Raw genomic sequence first — 26245 nt, 5'->3', positions numbered from 1 at the left:
AACGTATTAATATAAATGGCTGTCCCGGAGCCGAAAGTGTTCCTCGCAGCTCATGAACTTCACTTCATGCGCAGAGCTCGAATGTACGGTGTTTGAGCGAACAGTGAACGCCGCGGTGTTTGCTATGCTGTTAATAAAGTTTTTTTTTTAAGCGCAGCAGTGACGTCATTTGTTCCGCGTTGGCCTGGACGTGGCACCGAGAGGAGCTGCGCCCTCAGTTCGCTCTGCTCCGCGCCTTCTCGGCTCCATTCCGCTGCTGCTCCCGGATCTCCGGCTCTACCCGCTGTCAGTGTGTGACCTGCCACCTCCTCCTCTCCGCAGCCATGGGCCTCACAATCTCGTCGCTGTTCTCCAGACTGTTCGGGAAGAAACAGATGAGGATCCTGATGGGTAAGCGGGGGCTAGGCTAACGAGCTAACCGGCCGGGCTCCGGGGCGGCTGCAAGCGGCTCCGCGGGCTCACCAGCACCACACACCGACTCATTTTTACCAGGAACCCGCTCGCCCAGTCCTGCGGACCGCGGGCCCGATCTTCCCGTGCAGGGAGAAGCAAAAGTCCGGCTCGGAGAAGCAAGAGGCTGTTAGCTCGGAGCTAACGGAAGGAAGCAGGCTGAAAACAGTCCGTTAAACCTAGTTAAATTGGGGTCTAGACGGGGGTTAAACTGGGGTTAAAATGTTTTAATCTGGGGTTAAGCTTAAAACTGTACCGGTGTCATTTTATTAAGTCCATAAAAAACATTAAACCCGGTTTGATCTGAGCTTTAAACCAGCAGCTGGACTCTGATCTAAGTTTAAGTAATCTCAGATTAGTCTTTATTCACTGTATGAGGTTTAAGTAATCTCGGGTTAAACTTGAACCACTGTGAAACATTTAATTAATGTGGGATTAATCTTTGATGTGTGTTTCAGTCGGTTTGGACGCTGCTGGAAAAACTACGATCCTCTACAAACTGAAGCTCGGAGAGATCGTCACCACCATCCCCACCATCGGTACGTCATCAGGACTCAGGGACAAGATGAGGTCATGTGATCAATAATCAGCCGGCTGTGTAGTCAGGTGGTTTAAACATATTGATCAGATCTGATCGGTTTCAGTGTGGATTCGCCAGGTGTGCTTGCACTTGCACAATTTCCTTTAAACTTCTCATTTCAAATTAAAAGTCTGCGTCTACAGGTCAAGTGACCTTTTAGAATAAGAGTCACCTGTTAGTTTGAATAAATAAAGTACCAAAACAAGAAACACAAATGATGAAAGTGCAGACAAACACACACGATGGTGAAAACAAACGGTTAAAGCAGGTAAATACAAACTAAACTTATACACACCACCAACGTTTACACAGCTGTAGATATGTAACCATTAAAACTACAATCATGGAGAACTGAAACAAACTTTTATAGACCTCCTCTGTGCAGGTATTTCAGTGCTACTGCTTCACTCTAACATTATATACTGTTACAGTCACTGTTGTACTGTGATATTTACTGTTGGTTCTCAGCGGGCTGATGGGATGTGTAGTTTCCTGTCAGTGATTCCATTTCCTGTGACTTGGAATGTTTGAAGGTCGTTAAAAGTTTTTCTTTATAATTTGACAAAGAGTCACCTGTTCACAACTCTGTGTGTGTGTGTGGTTGTGTGTTCAGGCTTTAACGTGGAGACAGTCGAATACAAGAACATCTGCTTCACAGTTTGGGATGTTGGCGGTCAGGACAAGATCAGACCTCTGTGGCGACACTACTTCCAGAACACACAGGTACAGAAGCGGAACTCTCAGGTGCAGGCAGGTGTGGGGCTTTTCTCTCTCTGAGGAACGAGACGTTCAGGTTGATCTGCTTCAGTTATGTTTACGTGGACATACATGAGAGGTTTTCTTCTGTGACCCCTCACTGATCTGATCTGTCCTGAGATATTCATCTATAGTAAAATCCTCATTTATATCCTCTATCTCATCATATCTTTATATCCATACATTCTTTAGCAGTAAGTCACATAGAATAGAATAGCATAATTTATCAGAACAGTGAGTGCATATTTGATTGAAGTTGCAGTGGATTTGCTGTCCATTGAAATAATTCTATACAAATAAATCTAAAAGTATAAAATACATTGAAGAATGTCAAACATGTGTACGAATAGAAGTGACATTTATGTGTATATGCATGTTAATAAAAGAAATGAGTTATTGAACAGTCTACAAAGTCAAACATGAGACCTGCGCAGGTTATCCTAACACGGCTGCGTTCCCCCTCAGAAACACCTGAGGAGCTTATTTTAGATCCCTGACTCTGCAGCACGACAAACACAGCACAGACTTTCACTGGGCAGGATCCATTAGTCACTGTATTGATGTATTAATTGTATCGATGACTGATGTATTGATCACAGGGTCTGATCTTCGTGGTGGACAGTAATGACAGGGAGCGAGTCGCCGAGTCGGCGGAGGAGCTCTCTAAGATGGTCAGTCCCTTTGTTCACTTTACAGTTACGCATCATTAGACTCATGATTGTCATGGAAACCACTGACTGTATGTCACATGACTCTGTGCAGGTCCAGGAGGACGAGCTGAAGGACGCGGTACTTCTAGTGTTCGCCAACAAACAGGATCTCCCGAACGCCATGGGTGTCAGCGAGCTCACCGATAAGCTGGGTCTGCACAGCCTGCGCAGCAGAACCGTAAGGATCAATAACCCACCCGCACTGATCAGTACTACAGACTCAGTTCTGTTTCTCATGTTTCCCTCCATGGTTTATTGACTGACGATCTAAGTTCTCAGCTTTTTTTCTTGCTCAGTTCTGTAATTGTGAAATCAATAATCAGTCAATCAGTATACAAAACGGGAGACAGTGGGGTGACCTCAAATGAGCCCGCAGCATTGTTCTAGTGGTAGCGCTCTGAGCACATCAGCCAACCCCATATCGCGACAAAGCTTCATGTTGAAGCTGCAGTAATCTGCACTACCAGCAGGGGGAAATTATATATTTAAAGCCATGTGGGTAGTGAGCAAAAATAATTCCATTAATCATCAGAATCGATTAAGTTAGGTGGCTGATATGGATGTACATGTAAAGTGTTGATAATGTCTTTGTAATCGCGAGTATTTTCATGTTGGCTTGAAATAAAATATCTCCCTCTGTTGGTAATCTGTGATGTCAGTGCCAGTGGGCGGAACCCTTGGGTTTTAATTTTACAGTTGCATCCTAATTGGTTGTTAGAAAATCCACTCAGGGGTCTTGATGTCACTGTCACAAACTCATGGAGCTAAATCTGTTTAGACAGGTAAACTCACTTGTGTGTGCTCCCTGTACCTGCCTGCTCACCGATGCTGATCTGTGTGTGTTTCAGTGGCACGTGCAGGCCACCTGTGCGACGCAGGGCACAGGTCTGTACGAGGGACTGGACTGGCTGTCCAATGAGCTGTCGAAGCGTTAGACCACCTGACAGGAAGTAGAAAGCAGACTGATTTCAGCCGCTGATGTCACCGTGTACAGATGAGGAAGAGGAGGAGGAGGAGCGTGTCATCGCTCCATGTTTCCTTTTTTTTTTTTTTTTCTTCTTCTTTTTTTTTTTTTTTTTAAATTATACCTGTGTGTCTGTAGGAGGAAGTGATGTCATGGACTCTGAGCTCACCTTGATTTCCCATCATCCTCTTCTTCTGTTCTTCAGGTGTTTGTTAGATCTTCTTTCTTTTAATCCGCATGTTTTAACTCAGATTCATGTGACAGGGGGAGGGGCGGGGCTTACGGCAAGTGACAGTCACCTGGGCATTGGGGGCGGGAATTATGACAGGTGATGGTCACCTGGTCGTGTGAAGACTCATTCCATAGAGCCAAGTATGGCAGCCTCGTCATTCCTTATCAAAGTGAAGGAGAAACTGAGACCATGATGCAATAAAGGTTTTTTTTCTTCTCACCTGTGTGTTCTGCTTTCTGTTTGAGAAACTTTATTCAGCGTTAACGGCCCGATGAGATGTTTACATAGGCCTGAAGATCTCTTGCTGACCTTTGATCCACCAATCACATATTGGATTTAACTTTATGGGCTACTGGACTGATTTACTAAGTGCGGAAAATGATTGAGACTGTGTATCTCCGGGATGTTCTGTTTATATTTATTTATCATTTAAATATGAAGATGCAGCTGCTTCACTTAAGTAAAAAAAAACAAAAATCAGCTGCGAGTGGGACGGCTCAAAGACCAAGAGGAAGGAGAACCGCAGGCCTGCAAACCAAAATAATCCAGTGTGAGCACTTTAGCATTAAGTGTGCTGCTAGAGACGTGAGGCAATCTGACCGTTCATGAAGAACGTTTGTCACAGCCTGTTGTCATTTATGTGACCGCCATAAAACAACAGAACACAGCAAAGTAAGCTAGGTGTTTTGTAGTCCATCGGACATCCGGCATCACGTCATTAAGTAGAGTCGACTGTGAGGCGGTCTTCACAGGTTAGGCTGTCCTAATCACCTCAGTGAGGTGAAGGAAAATGGGTCAGGAATAGGAGACAGGAGGAACCTTTGGAATGCCCCCCTGGTCTTGGTGTCTGAAGAGCACCTGGATTAAAATGGAGGCGGAGCTCAGACTTCTACTGTCAAGTCCAAAAAGTTTTGTTTAACCCTTCTGCCCTCCTTGGGCATCTTTGTGCATTTCATTCTTTTCAACTTTTTTTTTGATTTGCCAATCGATGTGTCTATGTTATAGCTTGTGGCATGAACTTTTGCAGGAAATGTTGGGTCAAATTTTTTTATAATCAAGCATTTTTAACTCTCACATGTCATCCATACTTTTAATGCATTGTAAACCTTTTTGACATCTTTGTGTCCAAATGTACACGGAGAAAATCTGCCATAAAATCCTCATACAGCAATAATTTTTCTGCTTTTTTTTTTCATAAATCACTAAATCAACATAAGCCTTTTTCAAAATGATCAAATGTTAAATTATTTTCAGGACTTTAACCCTTTAAATGCCAGTTTAAACAGCTGAATATTTTTGAAAAAAACTCACAAAACTAAATATTTTCCATATGATAAATAGTATGGGGATGGGACGTGTTAAAGATCAGCAACAAAATCAATTTGATTGCATTAGTATTTTTTGTGTAGTGTGTGCGTGTATCTGAGAGTGTGTGTAAATCTGTAAACATGCACTAATAATTTGGGGGTGAATAAAGGTCATCTTGGAGCAGGGATGGGCAACTCCAGGACTCGAGGGCCGGTGTCCTGCAGGTTTTAGACATCACCCTGGGTCAACACACCTGAATCAAATGATTACTTCATTACCAGCCTCTGTAGAACTTCAAGACATGTTGAGCAGGTAATTTAGCCATTTGAATCAGCTGTGTTGGATCAAGGACACATCTAAAACCTGCAGGACACCGGCCCTCAAGCCCTGGAGTTGCCCACCCCTGTCTTGTAGAGATGTATCTTTGCAGAGGGTCTTCAGGATAAATATGGCCTCCTGCTTTTACTGTATTCAAACAAAAACTCTTGTTAGCATGTTTATGCACCTGATTGCTTTCACAGCCAATAAGCTTGCAGCTTGGCTGAGGAAACCTTTCATTAGTAATGAGAGAAGGAGAAAGACCTGGAGCAATGGTGGCAGAGTGACAGACCTCTGCTCCTGCCCTCACAGAAAACACAGATGCTGTCACTGCTACCATCAGCTTGAGCAGAAAGAGAGATGTGTACTGGTTCTGCACAGGTCTAAAAAGAAGCTCTTCTTCCACCTGCAAGTGGATCCCGTCTATTTGTAGAGGGCACCAGGTCACATGCTGCAGGACCTGCACATCCTCACCCACACATGCATCCATCACACACAAAGCCTGTCTGTTCTGTTTCCATCGATGAATCAGATGTTGATTTCCATATAAATTACTCTTGGGGCCCCCTGGTGGTCACATGGCTTCATGTCATAACTGGCAAAAATGCAAGAATGTCATGCTTTTGCAATCAGAATTATGTGATGGCTCGCTGGTGCCCAACACATTTTGCTTTTTCAAAAATAACTCGATAGAATCTAATAGGCTCCTCCTTCATGTGAATGTTTTTTTTATTTATCCATTTGTGTTTGTGTTATTTCAGGTATTACATTATATATGAGTGAGTATATACGAGTAGATGAGTGTGAGAATGCCTGTGTCTTTGTCACAAATGTATAATGAGGGTGAGAAACTGCAGCGATGCCCCGAGGCAGACAGATGGAACCAGGACAACCGCACCAGCTGCAGCCCCCAAATGTACCAATGACCTGAGACCACACATCCCGGTGACTTCTGCACACCCATCCCAGCAGAAGGGAGGGAGGCCCCACATGGGGTGACAGCCACAGAGGACCAGAGGCAGTGGACAGTCGATCCTGCTAGAGTAGAGGCCAACCACCCTGGTAAGAGTTGAGAGCATGGCCCCAGGCACCCAGGACCACCCGACACCCAGCCAAACTGAGCCACCAAGGGAGCGGGCCAACGACCACGATTAGAACATTCGGCCACGTTTCCCAGAAAGCAGAACAAAATGTTACTGTATGAGGACTTTATGGCAGACTTTGTGTGTCTACATTTTTGTACACGAAGGTGTCGAAAGGATGGAAAATTGGTGGGCACAAAGGTTAAACCATGTTTTCAGGGTCTGCTCACAGCAGGTCCTACAGGTAGGATGCTCAGCATTACCACCTTCACAGTTCCACTCGATCAGACCAAAAGTTTCATGTTCAAAAACTTTTATTTCACACAAACTTTAAACATCAAAAACATCATCGTCATGGCAACTCTGTAACCCAGCTGAGCTTCTACACACTGATTGGCTCTTTCTGGTTGTGCTGACGTTTGACCACAAAGACCTTCTGACCAGAGACCGTCACCGTGTACACAAAGTCGTCCAGGATCACTGCAGACACACACACACACACACACACACACAGGTTAGTCCATCTGAAGTCACAGGGTTCCACCTGAGCTTTGTATCCCATCATGCAACATGAACAACATGCTCATCAAATACATGAAAACGTTGCTGATGATGATGCACCAGGTTTGAATCATGTGACAGTGATGACATCATTAACAGTTCTGAGAAAAACAAAGCAAAACACCTGAGTCATGTTTGTTTTTACTGAAGCTGATAAAGTGACCGTGCAGGTGTATTTGTGATACCTGACATGCGTTTGAAAGGTGGATCAGCTGATCCTGATAACCTGAAGCGACTTGCTGTTCGAACCATCTGCATCATGACACCTGCTGTGTGCTCGTCATTCTCCAGCTCGCCTGCAGACTGATCAGTAATCAATAATCAATCACTTTGATCCTCTTCTGATCAATAGACTTAACTCAACTCTTTAATCTATTTTAATAATCTGAGGATCCATATTTCCCCCTGTTTACAGCACTTTAATAATCCAGAATAATCTGAGAAAAGAGCAGAGTTCAGCTCGCAGTATCAAATGTGAATTCAGTTTAACCTGTAGAAATGTTAAATGAGCTTAAATCTAAATGGAGTCTGGTCTCTGTGTGACCAAACTAGCCTGAGCACCAGACTACTTGCAGAAATCACCTTATTTAACAATGAGCGTGGTTAAATAAAGACCAAACTGCACTCATAAAGAAGTTCTTTGTGAACTGAACATCTGAAAGCTCAGAGAGACTCACGGCCAGGACACCATCCTCACTGATGACCAGGTACCCAAGCTGGTCCGGGATCCGCTCCAGACCCGCAGTGAGCGCCGCTGTGGCCTGAAAGAATGACGACATCATCAGGATAACATTATGAAGCTAAAAGGAAGTGATGTTTGATGACTCATTGGTTCACTGATAAACGAAGATCAGCAGAACAAGAAGTGTGTTTCCTCAGGTCGAAGCTTCAGAGACTCACTAAACAGCCTTAGATCATTCGTCCAGTAATAATTCTGCATCTTCATCAGGTACGACCTGTGGTCCTCAGGTGCCAATGGGGTTACCCATTTAAAGATGGTTTCTTGTTTACCATGGTTACATTCGTCCTGCATACATGACACACACTCCCCGTTTCACAGGAACACAGTTGAGACCCCAGGGCGCAGGTAAACCCGCTTCGAACGTCACTCCCCCTCCTCTCTGTTTGTACCACTCCCTTCCTGCAGAGGGCGCTGTTGCTGTCCCGCAGGTATTTGCATTGAGCCCGATTATCAGTGATTATAACTCTGAAGAGAGCTCCAAGCTTCACCCTTGGAACGCTCTGGTTTTCATTTTTTGAAGGGAAGCATTTCCGCGTGTTTATCCTCCTTGTTCATAGAGAGGCTAAGAGGACGCTAACAGCGTTAGTGAACGGCACACAGCGGACAGTCCGAGATCCGTGAACGCCTCACCGAGGCCCTGAACGCTGAATTAAAAAACAAACAAACAAACAAAAAACCCAAAACGAGAATCAAAGTAAAACTTTAAACTCACCATGTTCGTCTTCTTCTGCTTCTACAGCCCACAGCTGCGCATTTCCGTCTTTATCGCAGAGCCTCACGTGACTGATGAGGCCTTCATGTGCTGTCGGACAAAAGAGACAGACACAGACACTCACGCACAGTGCGGGACTGACGGTCGGTGCTTGTCCCGATTATCAAATAAATAAGAATAAACGTTTGTGACATTTTAGGAATGTTTGGATTAATGTCGAGGACGTTGCTGTCTAAATATGACCTCATTGTTGCCCGATAAAGATGAAAATAAAATAAAACACATAAATAAACGAGTGATGTTCATATTTTTTTAATTTCTATAGGGGGCGCCATATTGAAGCGGAAGTGCAGGTCATCTGATCCCTCACATGACGTGTCCCGTGAAGCTGAGTGTTTCTCTCCGGGAATCTCACCTGCATCTCCGTGATGGCCGGCCGCGGGAAACTGATCGCCGTGATCGGAGACGAGGACACGTGCACGGGCTTCTTGCTCGGCGGGATCGGAGAACTGAACAAGAACCGGAAACCGAACTTCCTGGTGGTGGAGAAGGACACAAGCATCACCGAGATCGAGGAGACTTTCAAGTAAGATGGACTCCACACACACACACACACACACACACACACCAAAATGTGTTAAAAAATCAGCCGATTTAACGCTCCTTTCACGTGTTTCTGTCAGTGTCACCTGACCGAAGGTCTCGGTGGTCCTCGTGGGTCAAAAGTCAGATCGGTTTTATTATAATTCGGACGGCACCAGCCTGGAACCGTATTAACCCCTCGGTGACTTCAAAAACACTGGTTGTAGGACAGGAGGCCGGCTGCTTTTTTTTTGATGAAAATAAGAATGGATTCTGGTGTATTTGGGCCCAGTCTGTAACTACATCCAGCATCCTGAGTTTTCAGCCCTTAGATGATCTCGGATAGAGTGTAATGGATTGATCAGCCGATCAATATATTAATCCAGCTCTCAGCTAATCTCCATGAAATGAACTTAACCTGTTAAATGCCGTAAAATTAGAAAAGACTTCAGTCTGTTTCTGTGGATTCCTGAACCTGATTTCAGAAATCATTGTATTTTAATAGTTATTCAGTCTTTCTGACTTCATTAAAACTGCACATAAATAATCGCGATCTTTGTAAATGTAGCATGTTAGCTCTCACACCGGACTCTATTGAAGAACCAGAGCTTTTTATTAAATCTGTATGAAATCAGCATTTTCAATGAAGGATTTAATATCAGCAAAAATTTAAATACTTTATATTAATTATGATATTTTATAATATATAATCTTTTATGATTGCTTCACACATTTTTTCCTTTTGTTTAATTGTTGACTTGCATTTATCAGTTAGTTTCAGAGAAGTTGGTCTGGTGCTTTGGGGTTGTATTCCTGAAATTTTCCTTGATGGCCTCATGTGCTGTGTGACACACACCAGACTCCATTCAAAAATCAGCTGATTTCAATGATCACTGTTGAGTTTGGAAATGTTTTTGATATCTTAAAACAGACCAGCTCTTACAGAGATGTTTCAGATTAGGAATTCCTGTGTTCTCTACAAACTCATCTGCGAATATCCTTTACATCTAAACCTCTGTAACCCACCGTTAGAGACGGATGATGTTAAATTGACAATAATTTGAATTGTCTGACTTCCTGTGTTAAGCTCAGCAGTAACAAACAGACCAGAGAGAAATGTTAGTCCTCCGAGACTCTCAGAAACACCACGCCTTCATTTACTTCCTGTTACACCTCCGCTGGTTCTTCTCGGGTTCTGAGGATGTTAAATTGTGACTGGACTTTGGCGTGGCAGCCTGACGGGGCTATTCTTTTTCTTCTCCTCTGCAGGAGCTTCCTGGCACGTAACGACATTGGTATCATCCTGATAAATCAGTTCATCGCTGAGATGATCCGGCACGCCATTGATGCCCACATGCAGTCGATCCCGGCCGTGCTGGAGATCCCGTCCAAAGAGCACCCGTACGATGCGTCCAAGGACTCCATCCTGCGCCGTGCCAAGGGCATGTTCTCTGCCGAAGACTTCCGATAGACAGCGAGTTGCGCTGATGCGGTTCACAGATTTGTCCTGATGTGTTTATGCTGTGATGTTTACTTTTATTTCCAGGAAGTGATGTATGCCCATGTGATCGTTTTTAGACCAAACCCGATTGAGTCATGTGACCTGCCCCTCCTCCTAGGTGTTTGTTCCAGATGTGTTAACTTATAAACGTGAACAGATGTGCGAATAAATGAATAAATAAACTTGTTGTTTAAAGTTATTTTTTGTTTAATTTGATGGATGCACACACGTCTACTCCTTGTTTCCAGCCTCAGGTGTGATGAGCTTTAAGGTTTAAACACCAGCAGAAATGGGCAGTGTCAGTCAGCAGCAGACAAACTCCTCACAGCGCCATCCGGAATTCTGTGTATTTTTGTCCTCCTGGTGTCTGTGTGGAGGTCCTTCAGTAACTTTCAAGACACCCTGGCCTAAACACCAGGATCCATGAACCCACAACTCAGAACATCTGTGAGCTGCAGCAGGGGTCACGACCTGAGAAATTCCCAAATAACTTACACAAAGGCCAGAGGTCATTCAAGAACTTGAGGATAAAGTTTGCTTGGTCTGAGCTTAATGAAGCTAACAGGAAGTCTTTGATGGGATTTTCATAATAAAGCTCCCTGTTATCCACCTGAGCCTCACAATGGAGGAGGAGAAATGAGCTAATCAGCAGACAGGTGTGAGTAAGCCAGATGTTTGATGCTGTTTATGATAGTTCATTTTCTGCCAACCTCTTCCACCAGCTAATCCGGAGGCAAGTGCGGCATTTCCCAACCAGTTGTGATTATTCATCTTAATTTCTCTAGTTGAGTAAATATCCCAATGTTACAGCAGAGCTGATTCAATAAGTTCTCACAAAGCACCATGTCTGCTCTTCTGTTCCTCCTAGGTGTTTTCATGACAAACGGCGAGCTAGCGGCACCATTTCAGATCAGATGTGTTCATCTAACCTTACTGTACAAGGAAGTTACATCTGACTGGATCACTTCCAAACTGGTTGCGAGATTCTTCACAACCTAAAACGTCTGATTGGATCTCGTATTGTTGATACATTTTGTCACAGTTTTTGTCCTTGTGCATTACTTTTTATTTAGTTATCTCATTTCTGTCAGAAAAAAATGTTGTAAATGAAAATAGGTGAAAAGTATTGTTCAGTAGATTTAACACACTTTCCAGCCTGTCCTGGGTCTGCCTTGGGACCTCATCCAAATGCAGGAGGTGCCATGGTCAGATATCGAAGGACCTCAGCTACCTCCTTTCAAAGTGGAGAAGTAGCGGCAGTACTCTAAGCCCCTCTCAAATGACTGAAATCCTCACCCTTTCTCTAGGAACAGCACGGCCACCCTTCAGAGGAAGCTCATTGCTGCTGCCTGTACCTGCAACCTTATTCTTTTGGCTACTCCCCAGAACTAATGACCACAGGTGAGGGTAAGGACAATGGGATATCGTCATCACTTTGAAACTGTGTTTTTGTTGCTTTTGATGCGCTAGAGCTAAAATCCTGAAAACTATATTTTTATCAGAGTGAAGCTGCTCTGTGTTCATCACATCAGACTTTAACAATCAATAAATCATAAACCTGAAGTCCTGCTGATCGATCACACACGTGTCTGTGAACTCTCCGTGTGCTTCAGTGTCTTTGTATCGTCAGCCTCAGAGCGAGTCCACATTAACCTGAAAGTCTGCACGCTTATGGGATGGGGCAGAGGCGGAGCCAGGCATTTGAAACACCCGGGGCTTAGCCCAAAAGGGTAGTATGCATGTGGGATTTTTTTATTTATTTTTTGGGGGGGTAGAAATGACTGAAAGATTAATAGGCTCTGTTTTGAGTTTTGTTCAAAAAAGAATGACTTCATATAGGAAAAAAAAATATATCACATATGCAGGACACCTTAAGCTAGGTTTTTAATTAAGCAGCAAGGCAGAACAAGGTCAGGGCTGTATCAAGACACGAGGACTAAACCCCAATTCAACCAGACCCAGAACTGATCCAGAATTAAAACAGGACTACGACAGTTCAAAATCAGGACTACTTGGGATTTAACCAAGACAGAACAAGAATCAAAACTAGATGATAGTAGCACTAAAAATCATCATAGACCTGCACTACACTTATTTTTTAATTCTACCAAAGTCCACTATTTAGATTGAGAAAAGTTTATATAATTATTTAGCTTTGTTGTGCAAACAAGCCTGCATAACTTAATAAATGTAAAATTTGAAAAATAACAAACCTAAAAAGAAACACTAGGTACGAGATACATGAGTACCTATGATACGGTGATACTTTTGGTAAACAACCATTTGACTAACATGTGTGTCTCACCTGCTCTTGTTCCATCTCTGTTCTGTCCCCATTCTCCTCTCTCTCCCTCTCTGTTCCTCTCTCTCCCTCTTTGTGCTGACAATCATCAAATATACAGTTGAAACCAGATATTTACTCTTCAGATAAAAACACTTTTTTAATTGTAACATCAAATCAGACTAAATGTTTATTTTTTAGATTGATAAATATAAAAAACACATTTGTTAACTTTAAGAGTAAAGAGAGAAACTATCTGTATTTCTTAATTGTAAATGGCACCAAATTGTATGCAAAATTGAGCCACACTTATGGAGCTCCACAATTCTTTTCCAGGTGTTTTGGTTGACATCTCTTGATTTTCCCATGTCAAAGAAACAGGCTCTGTGTTTTGCCTTATATGCATCCACAGCTGTGCCACCAATTTACTCACATGGACTCTACTAACCTATCAGAAGCTTCTTCAGCTCAGAATGGAATCGTCTGGAGTTTTTTTTATTAATTAACAATAAACTTAGTGTACATGTACTCCTAAATTTGATGAAAGTGATAATAAATAGACAGATCTCTCTCTCTTTATTCTGACATTTAACTAATTCAAAATATATTTCAATATTTATTTAACCAAAACAAGTTTACTCTAAATTGATGTTGTACAGTAAAAAAATGTTCTTGTGTTTTCCATAAAGTGTATGTAAATATCTGGTTTCAACTGTGAATATACTGCTGTGTATTGAAATTCCTCTTGTTTTGCATAGAAATATACTGAACAACATACAAAGCATAATATATAAAATACCACCAGAGTTTTTTCTTTGAAAGAAGCCCCTTATGTCCATTCTTGTATATCAGTGCATTACTGAAACCGATTTATTTAGCCGTAGAGGGAAACAACTGAAAATATGAAATAAACACACACGTAAGCTAAGACTCTCTAAAGAAACAGCATTGTTGTTGTTCGGCTTTTCATTTCGCCATTTGTTGATTCACTCGAAGAGCAAGTAACTAATATGGGTCAAGTGATCAGTTTGACATCAATCTTTCGTGATATACCGTCATATTTACATTATTTGTACAGTACGGATGATTTGCTTTGGTACCTGGTCGAACTTCAGTTCTCCTCTGTCTGCTCAGTGTTGCCAACTCCTCAGTAAGGAAAATCGCTATTGGCTGTCCTAAAAGTCGCTAGAAGTCGCTAAATGACGTCATCGCCTAATTTGCAGAATTGGTCATGCTAATCTAATTGTAACCTATGTTGTTGGAGAGAGAAATAACATCGTGGAAGAGACATAAAGTGAGTAAAAAAACGTCCCAAATGCATTTAGAGTTTATTTAGAACTACAAATTAAATTTCTTTTAGCAATTATTGTTTTTTTTAATGTCACAATTCCAACCCTGCTCCTTTACCCGGGCTTGGACCGGCAAAAGTGACCCGAAATAGGCGCTCTGGTGGAGTTACTTTGTGTGTGTGTGTGTTTATAAGTAGTTTTAAACCTTGTGATCCACAAAACAGCATAAGAGTAAAAGAAGAACTAACTGCGTTACAGGACCCACTGCTTGTTGAGAAAGAAATTTAATTTGTAGTTCTAAATAAACTCTAAATGCATTTAGGACGTTTTTTACTCACTTTGTCTCTTCCACGATGTTATTTTTCTCTCCAACAACATAGGTTACAATTAGATTAGCATGACCAATTCTGCAAATTAGGCGATGACGTCATTTAGCGACTTCTAGCGACTTTTAGGACAACCAATAGCGATTTTCCTTACTGAGGAGTTGGCAACACTGGGTCATCTACTGATTGGAAGATTAGTGGTTCGATCCCTGGCTCCTCCAGTCTGGATGCCAAGTATCCTTGGGCAAGATACTAACCTCAAGCTGCTCTCTGATGCATCCATCAGTGTATGATAGCTAGGAAGCACTAAAAGCTTAGAAAAAAGGTTCTTGGGTGAATGTGGTATGTTGTATAGAGGGCTTTGAGTACTCTGGGAGAGTAGAAAAGCACTATATAAGCATCAGTCCATTTACTTATTGATAACATTGCACTCACGTTCGACATAAACTGCTTCCTGTCACAGGGTGACGGGGTGACCAAACAAACATCTCCTTGGGGGCTGGAACATGACCTTCCCTTGCAGATGTTTTCCCAAAGTTCAGCACTGTGATCTGAATATAAAACAGGAAACACAAACACAGCGAGGTCTGTGTGCCATGGAGTATTTTAACCCTTTACTACCTCAGGCTCTGTGGCTTTTAAACCCCAAAACACAATACGCCAAAAATTGGTCCACCTCAAGGATCAGGTCCCCCGACACAAACAGAGTAATATAGTGTACGCTGTTAAGTGCCAGCTTGATTGCCATGATTTATTCATTGGTGAAGCCAAACAACCTCTGGTGAGGCGGATGGCACAACAACAAAAAAAAGAGCTAACTTGTCAGGCCAAGACTCCGCAGTCTTTTTACACCTACAGGCCAGTGGACACTCTTTCAATGATGAGGACGTAACATCCTGGACAGGGAGGAACGCTGGTTTGACTGGAGAGTCAAGGAGGCCATTTACATGAAAAGGGAAAGACCATCTCTGAATCGAGGAGGGGGCCTAAGGGTACATCTTTCACCATCTTATGATGTTGTGATTGCAGCCATTCCCCAACTCTCTGTGAATAGTACTCATTGCAATTGATCAGTGGTCTTTGATCAATGATCATGACAATTTGCATATTGATGATCAAGAAACTGGCCTCACAGCCCATTGTTCTTTCAGTGGGCTGGTTTCAGTCATTGTGCAAATGTACTTTTTATAATGTTGGGGAAACGTGCAGTCAGCTGAGACTGAAGAAATCACTTGGATGAGTGACGAAATGTTTCTCCCACTGAAAACGTTCAGATGAACAGAACAAACCTTTTGGGATTTACTTACCAGGATGACTGAGCATCCATTAAGACCCTTTACTAGTTGAAACATTTTAGCAGGTTGACTTGCACAGTATGACAGGAAGTCAGCATGTGACTTAGTGGGACAGAGGTGTTCATCAAATAGCTGATGAACCTGTTCTCACAGCAGGAATTACTGCAGGTGACTTGTGAGGAGGCGCAGCCTTATCACACACACAGGAATATCTCTTACCTCACAGTGACTTCACAGGAAAACACCTGAGTTCGCACCTGCAGGTGACTCAAATGTTTAATGATGTTTCCCACAGACACTGAGAACTGATGACATCGCAGTGAGATCACTGCGTGTGAACCAATGATCTCTTCCCCGTGAAGAACAAACAGCGCCGAGGTCGAGCTGCTGATAAAACCCACTGTAAATAGTGAAACGACTCATCACTCCCGTCGGCCTTCAGCTGGCCTTCAGCCGACCTTCAGGCGACACTGACATGTTTCTGTGTAAACAAAGAGCAGGTTTAAAAGGCAGCATGATGCCTTCAATGTCACTCTCTCTGATGAGGATGACGACTCTCTCTGCTCCACTCCAGAGGATGATGGTGATGATAATGATGATGGTGGTCTTTGTTTTGGTGACACCTCTTCCTTCTCCATGTGGACGTCTCAGGTAAGGTACAGGTGTCAGCTGGACTTCCTGTTTGTGTGTGCTGATTACAGAGATGTTTTCTGTTCTTTCCACAGACGTGAAAATGTGAACATGTCAAATCCTCATCTGGCCGATCACAACAACACCAGGTGAGTCTGACAGAAACTCTGGGTATTCCTGCACCAGCTTGTTAGAACTTTGAAGTAACATCAGGTATGAACATGTCATCTTGCTAAACTACATCCAGATAAACTCCCAGTCTTCTTCTTCTCTTTACTCATTTCACATGTTTGTTGTAAAGAAATCAGATTACTTGGTGGAGTAAATGTGTACCAATCGACCTGCTGATTGATTGTTAAATGATCAATGATGAATCAACATGTTTACTAATAATTTCCAATCATTCAGCTCACTGATCATCAGTTCATTAAATCTTTTTGACTGATCTTCAGGTGTGAAACTCTGACAGATACAAAAGTAACTGTCTTGATGCATGCTCAATCATCCTAGTAAGGAAAAGTTGATTCTGTTTATTTGGACGTAGCCTTTTTAGTGGGAGAAACACTTCATCACTCACCCAAGTGTCCTTTTCAGTCTCAGCTGACTGCAGATTTCTAACCTTATAAACAGTACATTTGCCTTAATGACTGAAACCAGCACCACAGACGAACAATGAGCTGTGACGCCAGTTTCTTGATTATTGGTTAATGGCCATGAGTGCCATTCACAAAGAGGTGGGGAATGGCTGCAATTACAACATTGTAAGATTGTGAAAGATGTACGTTTAGGCCCCCTCCTCGATACAGAGATGGTCTTTCCCTTTTCACGTAAATGGCTTGTGCGCACTCAAGAGTGTACACTATGTTACACTGTTTGTGTTGGGGGACCGGATCCTTGCGGAACCATTTTTTTGCGCAGCGGGTTTTGGGTTTGAAAGCCACACAGACATGGTGGTTGGAGAAAATGTGTCTCAGCTGTTCCGCTACTCCTGACACAAAAGAGATTACTAGGGTTTTTGCTTAGGCAGCAGTTTTGCGTCTTCTCTCCTGGATCGCCTGGAGTTTTCTTTAGATGCTGGCCACTGTGTCTGTGGGATGGTGTTTGCTCTATGTTGTAGTGTCCTGATGACACCCAGTGGATGATGAGAGCCAAACTTTAAGTGACGAAATGTTTCTCCCACTGAAAACACTACATCCCAATGAATCACTGAAAGGAGCCTGGAAACACGAAATGGTGGTGAGTCCAGGTATTTAAGCTCCATCGGGGGTTGTCCCTTAAGAGGGTCATTAACCAACTATTACTATTATATTGAGACCTTGCCTCATCACAAAGGTGTGGGTCTTTATCAGGGCTTAAATACCTGGGACTTTCCACTATTTGGTCTTAGAACTGAAGAAGCTTTTCGGATGAGAGGTGAAGCTTAAAGAAGTCCAGTTCTTTTCTTTCCAAGCTTCTTAGGTTACCATGACCTGGAAGACTGTGAACCAACACGAACATACATTGAGATGAACAGAATCAACTTTTTGGGAAAAGTAACTATAGTTTGAGTGAACCTACTGAGTTACTTTCTGAGTAACCATTTAAACTTGTGATGATCAATATGTTAACTAGTCATTAGTTTCATGTGTTATGTGTGTTATTAGTGTTCATGTGATAAAAATATCAATTCGCACCGGAGCATCAAGGGTCTCAGAGAATAATCCACAAATACACTGGAATTAAGTGGGAATAAAGCGGACGTCCTGTTGAACGACTGAGTTGTCACACGATGTTTCTAAATGTTTACTTATATTTAATTGTGTTACAATGATCGCTGTGAGCGGTCAGTGGAACATCCACTTGTTTATCACCTCCTCAGTAAGAGAGGATTTGTGTTGAAGATGATGTAGCCCATAGGTGTCAAACTCTGGCCCGCGGGCCAAATTTGGCCCGGAGCCTAATTACATTTGGCCCGCGAAGCCATACCAAATTACTATTAGAGCTGGCCTACTGGTATTAAACAGCTAATATATACACTGTAAAAAAATATTCCGTAGAAAAACAGAAAATGTCCTGGTAATTTTCTGCCAGTACATTTTCTGTTTTTTTACGGAGGTTTGACGGACCTTTCTGTAAATGATAAAACGGAAAATTCTGTAGATTTACAGTATACTCTCTGTACTATTTACGGACATTTCCTTCAGCTATAAAACAGAAAATTCCGTTTATTCACAGTATATTTTCTGTATCATTAACTGATATTTTCCGTTAATAGAAAAATTGAAATTTCTGTTTATATTACTATTTCCAAGCACTTCTTTTCACTGTAACTCATTAAATATAGTTCTTTATATCCTTAAACGTACATTTCTATGCAATTACAACCTAGTACACCATGTACTCAAAAATTCATAAATTAAAACTTAAATTAATTTGTGCTTCGTACACAACAACATTGGTACAATTAATGTTAAATATTCTTTTATTCTCCTTAACTCAAACACTATACTAAAATATAATGACAGCATCCATCTTGTCATAAAACTACTAAACAGCTGATACATGAACAAAATAACTCACAAGCTTTCAAATTTGAGCATTTTTATTTCCTTGAAATCAGGTTGCCCTCATGTAAATGTGTTTATTTACATTCATTCAAGTGGCTACCAAGTGTTTTCTTCAAACAGGACACCTGACAAACAAAAAATGTCATATTTAACGACATGTTCACATTTAATAATATCCAGAGTACCTTTGAGTTAGAATCACTGCCTTGTGGTAGTTTTGCCTCAGCCAAATGGTTAAGGTGTGGTTTACATCCATCTCTGTCCACTTATGATACAGTATACACATGTAGTCAGTTATAGCCAAACACCTTTGATTACTGAATTGCATTCACTTCATTAATGAAGTGAATGTAATTCACATTTGTGTGAACATTTGTCTGAGATTAACTCTTTGGGCTCTTTACCTTACAATATAACATACTTGAGTCAAAATTTGTTGACTGTTTAAGTGGTGCCACATGAATACAACTGAACAGATCTAAAGAAGATGTTCCTGAACTTTGGGTTTATTCGAACAGGACTGATGGATAACCACAGGACTTTTCCCCATATGATAACTACAACACATAATAAATTAAGACAGATTACTGTCCCAAACTTAAAGATAAAAGTGTATTTACGGGACTTGTTTTGTCAGTGAGGAGCAAAGTATAATTAGAAGTGCTTGTTCTGATGAAAAGTTAAACTGTAAACAGCAGCATAGTGAATAAGGATCTGTGTCCACGAATCCTCAGCAGTGACAACACTTAAACATCATAGTTCAAAATCCTTAATGCACACCTTTTTCTCCACGGTGTTCAAATTCTCTAAGCTGGTTAAGTAGAGGAAAAAGTCTGACATATTTCATGACCATTAAATGTTAGACAAGGCTCTGAAAACGAGGTTACAGTTACAAACAAAAACCTCTGCTTGTGCGCACAGACCCTAAATCACAACAAATAAGACAATAGTAAGACAAATTACTACAAAGTCTTGTTACCGCTCTTCATATAACAGTGTGACAAAGTCCTGAATGCAGCCTGCATGTTAGTACATCAAGGTCCATCTGAGCTTTAAGTAAAATACACTCAGCTTTTCCTTGGATTTTAAGAGTTGCTCAGTTCATACAGGAACTGCAGCAGTCGGAGTTAACGTGTCGCTGTGTTGCTCCTCCGTGTCAGCCATTGAGACTAGTCGCAATTTATTCTGAGGAAAAAAAGAGAAACAACAAGACATTTTTAAAAAGTTTGTATTTTTATAATTTTTTTTTACCTAGAGCATAAACAACATAAACAAAAAAAGGATTAGTGCTGTGCGATATGACGATATATATCAGATTACGATATAAAAATGTCTATCGTTTCATATTATACACTATTCTTTGTTTTGTGGTGTTGCAAAATAAACTGTTTACGGCAATATTTTTTTCATGGTTTTGATGGTCACTGTAGCTGCTATATTATTTCTTAAAGTTCTCTCCTTCTCTTATACTTAAAATAACCACACTATGGACGGACAAGTGACTGTTTTTACGCGTACTTTCGTTACCAACAATGAGGATAAAACCATCGTGTGGCTCTGCCGTACGCTTGTTTATTTTCCACATAAACCTTTCACAATAAAGCTCAAGTTTCTGTTGAGACTTTTCAAACTAAACTGAAATGATATACATTATTCTCAAACATAAAATTTCAGAATATGCATCAAACAAATGACCTCAAATAAAAACATCAAGTAACTATAAATGGCACTTACAGTCACCACGCAGATGAAGGCACAGAGAATACCAGCATGGCCAGCAAGGATGAGGCAGAACCAGAAGGACCAGTCAAAAGAAATCGAGGACCTTATTGTTAAATGAGGGGCTACCTCTGTAGCATGGACATGGTTTGGTTATGAAAAGTCTGACACGCCCCAGAAAACTGTACTATGCAAATTATGCCACAAACTGGTCCCCACCACCACTCGAACACGACAAACCTCTTTAACCACCTACACAAGAATCACATGAAAGAGTTTCGAGAGAGTTTACGAATGAAAAGCAAAAAAGAGTCGTCAGGTGCTCAAAATAATCCTTAGACTCAAACGTTAGAACAGGCTTTTCCTTGCAGCACGCCGTGTAATAAATACTCAGAAAGAAAATGGCGGCAATTTAAACTCATGTCTAAAAATGTATAGTTTCATGCATCGGTCAAAACACTCGACTCCAGGTACACGACGCCCAACTGAAAACATTTCACATAAGTCGAGTTGCCCGAGAATCACAGAATTTACAGAAAATGCACTATTTTGTGATATATATCGTTATCAGGAGAGATACGTCTTATATTGGGATATGAGATTTTGGTCATATCACGCAGCCCTACAAAGGATTATAATTCACGTAGAGTTGCATACACATAACACCATTCTGTTGCAGCAAAAGCAGTTTATAATTAAAGTAACATACATACCTTGAAAAACTAAATCAACCACAACATTAAACTCACCTTGTGTTTGTAGAGAAGGTGATCAGGGTTTTTCTTCATTTCCTGAGACCAGCTGCTCTGGATCATCACCAGCTTGTATCTTCATCTTTTTTTTCCACTCGGGGAAGTCTTTCCTTTTCTTGGCCATTGCTCTGCACTGGAAAACCAAAGTGTGTGATCAAAGGTGAAATAAGGGATATTTTTCCACTGCAGGACTTAAAGTGCTTCAAGTAGTGATAGCTGTTGATCCATTTCTCAAATAATCTGTAAGGATCTGGATTTTTAAGAAAGATACAAATATCTCTGCTTATATTTGGCTAAAAGCTTGATATAGACAAGGCATATAGAGCCCCTGCACACCAGCACTGCGCTTACATTATAGTTCAACCTTTGGAATACAAGCGCGCTGATCCACACAGGTATGCACACGGGTGTTCACTGCTCGTAGACCCAAATTACACCTTTCTTGGCTGCTACTTCGAAGCACATCTGTCCTGCGTGCTGCACAACAACATTGAATATTTAGTATTTACTGCTGTTTACACTTAGCTAGATTAATGCGATGGTGTTGTGTTTAGTATGTTGCTTTGTTTTTTTTCTGCTTGTTTTCTATTCTTCTCTCAACAGGTGATCCAGGAGATTTTTTTCCCCTTTCTCACTGTCCCTCTCCCCTTCTGTTTTTCCTTTCCTTCCTCTTTCTTTCTCCCTTTCCTATCCCTCACTCATGTCTGTCCCGTCTGTAACATCTGAAAATAAAATATAATAAATAATAAAAACAAAGATCGACCAAATGGACCAATACGGCAATGCCACGATGATCCATTTGGCAAAGTAAATCCATTGGGTATCCTTGTTGGTCTTCAGACAACAATTCTGATGGCTAAAGAACCAAATGGGACAGGCAAAAAAAAAAAAACAAACAAAAAAAACAAACATTATAGTTCAATCAAGAAATAGTTATTATTGATTTATTATTGAATTTTTTTAGTAATAATTTTTAGTATTTAATCACATTAGCACAGTGGGGTGACAAAAATATTCCACATACAAGAAATGCTGCTCAGCATTTCATAAATTACATTTTCAACAAATGTTGGAGTAAAAACACAGTTACAGGGAAAATGTGTCTGTCTGTAAATATTAACTAAACATTTCTATGTGCTACAAAATAGACATACTGTAATTGTAAATGTGCTGAGGTGAAACTATACTTTCAATAATTTTACCACTACAGTCTGTTAACCACCGAAATAATCTATGCTGGTCAGCTAGCTAAAAGTCTTTACTTTAGCAGCCCAAATCAGAGGCTAACATTAGCATTTGCTAGCGTCAGCCAGGAAGGTCTGAGGCTTAAACTAGGGTTAGTGTAACTTTGCCTGAAACCCTTTAAAGTGTACAGTAGAGCCAACTGTAAAACACAGGTATTGATACAGTACTTATTAGAGTCCTAGAATAATTTCTAGGACCATGAAGTTCTCACTTTCCCAGTTATCCACATCGCTGACTTTTGCTAATTAGCTAGTTAGCAGTCACAGCTGTGTAATACCCAGAGAGACACAGACAGCTAACTATAATATTTATGAAAACTGGTTCAGCCACTGAAGGGCAAAACTGGTGGTATCACAGTAAAAATTATTTTAACATTAACTAAAATAAAGCTTAAGTCATGTTAAACCTAAATAACAATTATTTTAAAAAATGAGTCAGCAAAATATTCCTGACTTGTCTGGAGACAGCCGAAACCAGTTAACAAATAAATTAACAATTCTTTCTAAATAAAAACACGGAGTCTTTTGAAAAACATTATTTTAATAAAACGAAACATGAGTTTTAATACTTACCACAGAAATTTGAAGGCAGTTTCTCCAACTTCAGAATCCAAAATCCAGATGAAGCCTGAAAGAAGCCTAATGGCTGCTCTTGCGCTTACTTTTCCCTCCTTTTCAGGTTCTTTTTCCAACAATGCATTGCAGTAGTTGAGAAATACAGAAAAATACCTGTAAATGACTAATACGGAAAATTCCTTCACGTTTATACAGTAGATTGTACTGTATTTTTACGGATTTTTTTTACAGTGTATATTGTTTAGTATTAAGCTTTGCTTGTTCCATATTCAGTTTTTCAGCAAAACTTGTTTGAGTCCATAAGAAAAGATTCATTCTCATATCTGGAGGAAGATTTTTTTTTCAATAAATATTAACGTTAGCCCGCGACTTTGTTCCAGATTTGAATTTTGGCCCACTGTGTATTTGAGTTTGACACCCCTGATGTAGCCAGTCTATTTCCTGTTTCAGACTCGAGGCTAAAAAAAAGTCACACCTGTGAAGCTGTTTCAACTCTGTGTGAAAACTTTAATGAGGATCAGATTGTTTAAAGTTTTATTTTTCACAGCAGTGCAGAGGGGTTCACTGAGATTGCTGTGCGGAACAACACAGTAAAAAACATGGGAACCCACATGGGGAACAGCACGGAGCATGCCATGGGGAACAGCATCCCCACGCTTTTGTGAGTAACCTCAGGTTGCACCTAAATCAAGTATTAGGTGTGAATCCAGTTCAGAGGGCCTCTGCTTGTATTCAAGACTGATTCTTCCTCTGGATCACCTGTAAGACTCTGACACACTCACTCACCTGCAGCCCACTCAGGTCTGAACAGGTGCTCTCTGTCTGTGTTTCAGGAAGCCAGAATCAGTGTATGTATCTGTCACCACATGGTCTGATTGGCCAAGAAAACACCATCAGAAGTAGGGAGAGAGCCTGCTGATGTTTTTTGTTTTCAAAAATTACCTGAGAGTCAGACACAAAGTCACAACAGGGAGGCAGACAGACAAACAGAAAAACAAACAAACAAACAGACACATTGACAGACCAAAAGACAAACAGACAGACAGACAAATGGACAAAAAGAAGACAAACAGACAACCAAACACCTAAACAGAAAATTAAGCAGCCAACTGAAAAAGACAAACAAACAGGCAGGCAGGCAGATTACAAAACAGACAAGAGAAAAAGACAGACAGGCAGGCAGACAGATAAACAAACATACAGATAGACAAACAGAAGACAGGCAGACAGACAAACAAGCTACCAAGCAGACAGACAAAAAAATAGATGACAAAACAGACAGAGCAACAAGCAGACAAGCAGAAAGACAGGCAGATGGACAGAATGCAAACACAGACAGACAGCCAAACACTAAAACAGAAAACCAAACAGACAAAAGAAAAAGACAGACAGGTGAACAGATAAACAAACATACGGAAAGACAAACAGGCAAACAAACAGAAAGAAAAACAGACAGAGAGACAGGCAGTGTGGGATCTGAAAGACACGCTGATTATTTGGAAGAAGTCACTGAAGTACAACTCAGAAAGATCAATCAAAAAGAAAGAGTCTAAATAAGTATCAATAATTATTAAAGGTGTTCCTAGATAATTAATCAATCAGTTAATCAATTACCTGTGCCTTTCTTAGGATTCATGGGGCCAAAGGTGCTCGGTGTGTCCTGGCCACCTGTGGGACAGCGAACCTAGTTGACAGATTGCAGGGTGGAGAGGAGAAGGCTGGCGACGCCACCGCAGACCCCTTTGGTCCTGGGAAAAAGTGAAGGGAGGCACCTGTTACTACTTTATCATCTTCATCATCATCAGCTCCACCTCACACTCACCTGTCTGAGAGAAAAACACAAGAAAACCTAACCTTCACACATCTGAGGATGCAAAGAAGTTAACTACAATTCTCAAGATCCATCTTACCAACAAACATCCAGTGACAGAGCTGCACGCCACCACAGGTGGAAACCAAAGAGAACCATCTTCAGTCTCACCTGTTTGAGTCCAACTGTGGTCACATGGTCCAGCACATGATTGACAGAGACTCGATGACTTTCAGCTCCTCCCAGTATGTATTTACATCTTATACTTTTATTTTGAAGGGGCCTGTCGCTGATCACTTGAAGTTTTCCTGTCGCCTTTTACGTGTCAGTTTGTGTCTCTGACATCAGAGACAGAAATTAAACAAAGCTATTAATTAACAAAGTTTGTTGGTGTTTCTGTGGAGCTGGTCGGAGTCACACTGAGCATGTGCAAAATGCCTACCTGTAAATGTGACAGTCTGAAATGTGTCCATGTAAAGAAAATCTGTTTCCAATAAAGTATTAAATAAAGTTTGACTCTCCCTGCATGTACAAAACTGACTACAGGTAAAAGTCAGAGGTCAAAGGTCAACTACACTTCTATAGCAGAGGAGTTGGCCTGTGCTGGATATTACCTACATCAATCTTTATTTACAGTCTATGATTGATTATTAAAAGTGCAGCTTGAAGCCCTTCTGGACAATCACTGTGATGCGTGGCTGTGATATAAAAGCTGCGTGTATCACGGGTCAATGATAAAAACACATTAAGGTTTTCTGACTTGTCACAAATTTGGGATTTAAAAGAATTTTTCATCCTGGCAGTTAAACTTCTCTGAGTGTCCCTAAGAACATCTCAGCTTCCTGTCCAGGTTCCAAGACACTAACCATCTTTGATATACAGTCTGAAGTGCAGACTGTTATATCTGAGTGTGTGTTATGTTGACTAAGCACAAAAACAAAGAAGAACATCTTTCATTTCATTTATTCACATTTCATTATGTTTTCTTTTTATTTCGGTTTCCTTGCTGGAGTTCATCAGAGGGTTTGTTTCTTCCGTTTTGACTGAGGTTTGTTAATAAAGCTGGTTCAAAATTAAGCAATAGCGGCACCTCTGGGTGTAAGAACGTGTTTGTCCTGGAGGTGGCAGCACAGGAACAGTAGAAACATCAGTGTGAGAGTCCACTTTGTGATTCTACTGTCACAATCTGAACTGTGGACTGTACCACACACAGCCCATCAGATTATCAGTATTAATCAGTATTGATTTTGCTGACACAGAGATGTGTTTTCCTGTATTC

General features: G+C 41.1%; 3 protein-coding genes and 1 long non-coding RNA gene across 4 annotated transcripts; 2 read left to right on the top strand and 2 right to left on the bottom strand.

Annotated features, from left to right (window-relative positions):
- The first annotated feature begins 183 nt into the window (after nucleotides 1-183).
- LOC146614823 (ADP-ribosylation factor 4) lies at nucleotides 184-3520 on the top strand. The gene is made up of 6 exons (XM_085376389.1): nucleotides 184-390; nucleotides 909-989; nucleotides 1644-1753; nucleotides 2386-2457; nucleotides 2549-2674; nucleotides 3345-3520. Exons 1-6 carry the CDS (start codon nucleotides 324-326, stop codon nucleotides 3429-3431), a joined length of 543 nt encoding a protein of 180 aa, XP_085232515.1. The 5' UTR covers nucleotides 184-323; the 3' UTR covers nucleotides 3432-3520.
- Nucleotides 3521-6705: 3185 nt separating this feature from the next.
- On the bottom strand, nucleotides 6706-8477 carry lamtor4 (late endosomal/lysosomal adaptor, MAPK and MTOR activator 4). The gene is made up of 4 exons (XM_085376447.1): nucleotides 8416-8477; nucleotides 7639-7722; nucleotides 7147-7264; nucleotides 6706-6880 (listed from the first exon to the last, which is right to left on the bottom strand). Exons 1-4 carry the CDS (start codon nucleotides 8416-8418, stop codon nucleotides 6783-6785), a joined length of 303 nt encoding a protein of 100 aa, XP_085232573.1. The 5' UTR covers nucleotides 8419-8477; the 3' UTR covers nucleotides 6706-6782.
- Nucleotides 8478-8792: 315 nt separating this feature from the next.
- atp6v1f (ATPase H+ transporting V1 subunit F) lies at nucleotides 8793-10656 on the top strand. Its single transcript, XM_085376255.1, has 2 exons — nucleotides 8793-9001; nucleotides 10267-10656. The coding sequence occupies exons 1-2, from the start codon at nucleotides 8844-8846 to the stop codon at nucleotides 10466-10468; spliced, it is 360 nt and encodes a 119-aa protein (XP_085232381.1). The 5' UTR covers nucleotides 8793-8843; the 3' UTR covers nucleotides 10469-10656.
- Nucleotides 10657-19264: 8608 nt separating this feature from the next.
- On the bottom strand, nucleotides 19265-23241 carry LOC146614820 (uncharacterized). Its single transcript, XR_014907017.1, has 3 exons — nucleotides 23154-23241; nucleotides 21334-21469; nucleotides 19265-20050 (listed from the first exon to the last, which is right to left on the bottom strand). It is a non-coding gene; the product is annotated as an uncharacterized LOC146614820 (long non-coding RNA).
- Between the last annotated feature and the right edge of the window lie 3004 nt (nucleotides 23242-26245).

The sequence above is a fragment of the Diplotaxodon limnothrissa genome, linkage group LG17, assembly GCF_057381915.1.
Source record: "Diplotaxodon limnothrissa isolate DT_005_m linkage group LG17, D_limnothrissa_male_GT1.1, whole genome shotgun sequence".
In the NCBI taxonomy this organism is placed as follows: Eukaryota; Metazoa; Chordata; class Actinopteri; order Cichliformes; family Cichlidae; genus Diplotaxodon; species Diplotaxodon limnothrissa.
This window is presented reverse-complemented; position numbering and strand designations above follow the sequence as displayed.

Bases quoted from the DNA above. Each gene is read 5' to 3' on its own strand.
- lamtor4 (XM_085376447.1), bottom strand. The intron at 7,265-7,638 runs GTGAGTCTCTCT...ATTACTGATCAG, and splicing joins GTGAGGATGGTGTCCTGGCC to TCTGCAGGCGAGCTGGAGAA. The intron at 6,881-7,146 runs GTATCACAAATA...GTGTGTCTGCAG, and splicing joins ACCTTTCAAACGCATGTCAG to TGATCCTGGACGACTTTGTG.
- atp6v1f (XM_085376255.1), top strand. From the start codon at position 8,844: ATGGCCGGCCGCGGGAAACTGATCGCCGTGATCGGAGACGAGGACACG. The intron at 9,002-10,266 runs GTAAGATGGACT...TCTCCTCTGCAG, and splicing joins GAGATCGAGGAGACTTTCAA to GAGCTTCCTGGCACGTAACG.
- LOC146614823 (XM_085376389.1), top strand. From the start codon at position 324: ATGGGCCTCACAATCTCGTCGCTGTTCTCCAGACTGTTCGGGAAGAAA. The intron at 391-908 runs GTAAGCGGGGGC...TGTGTGTTTCAG, and splicing joins ACAGATGAGGATCCTGATGG to TCGGTTTGGACGCTGCTGGA. The intron at 990-1,643 runs GTACGTCATCAG...TTGTGTGTTCAG, and splicing joins CACCACCATCCCCACCATCG to GCTTTAACGTGGAGACAGTC.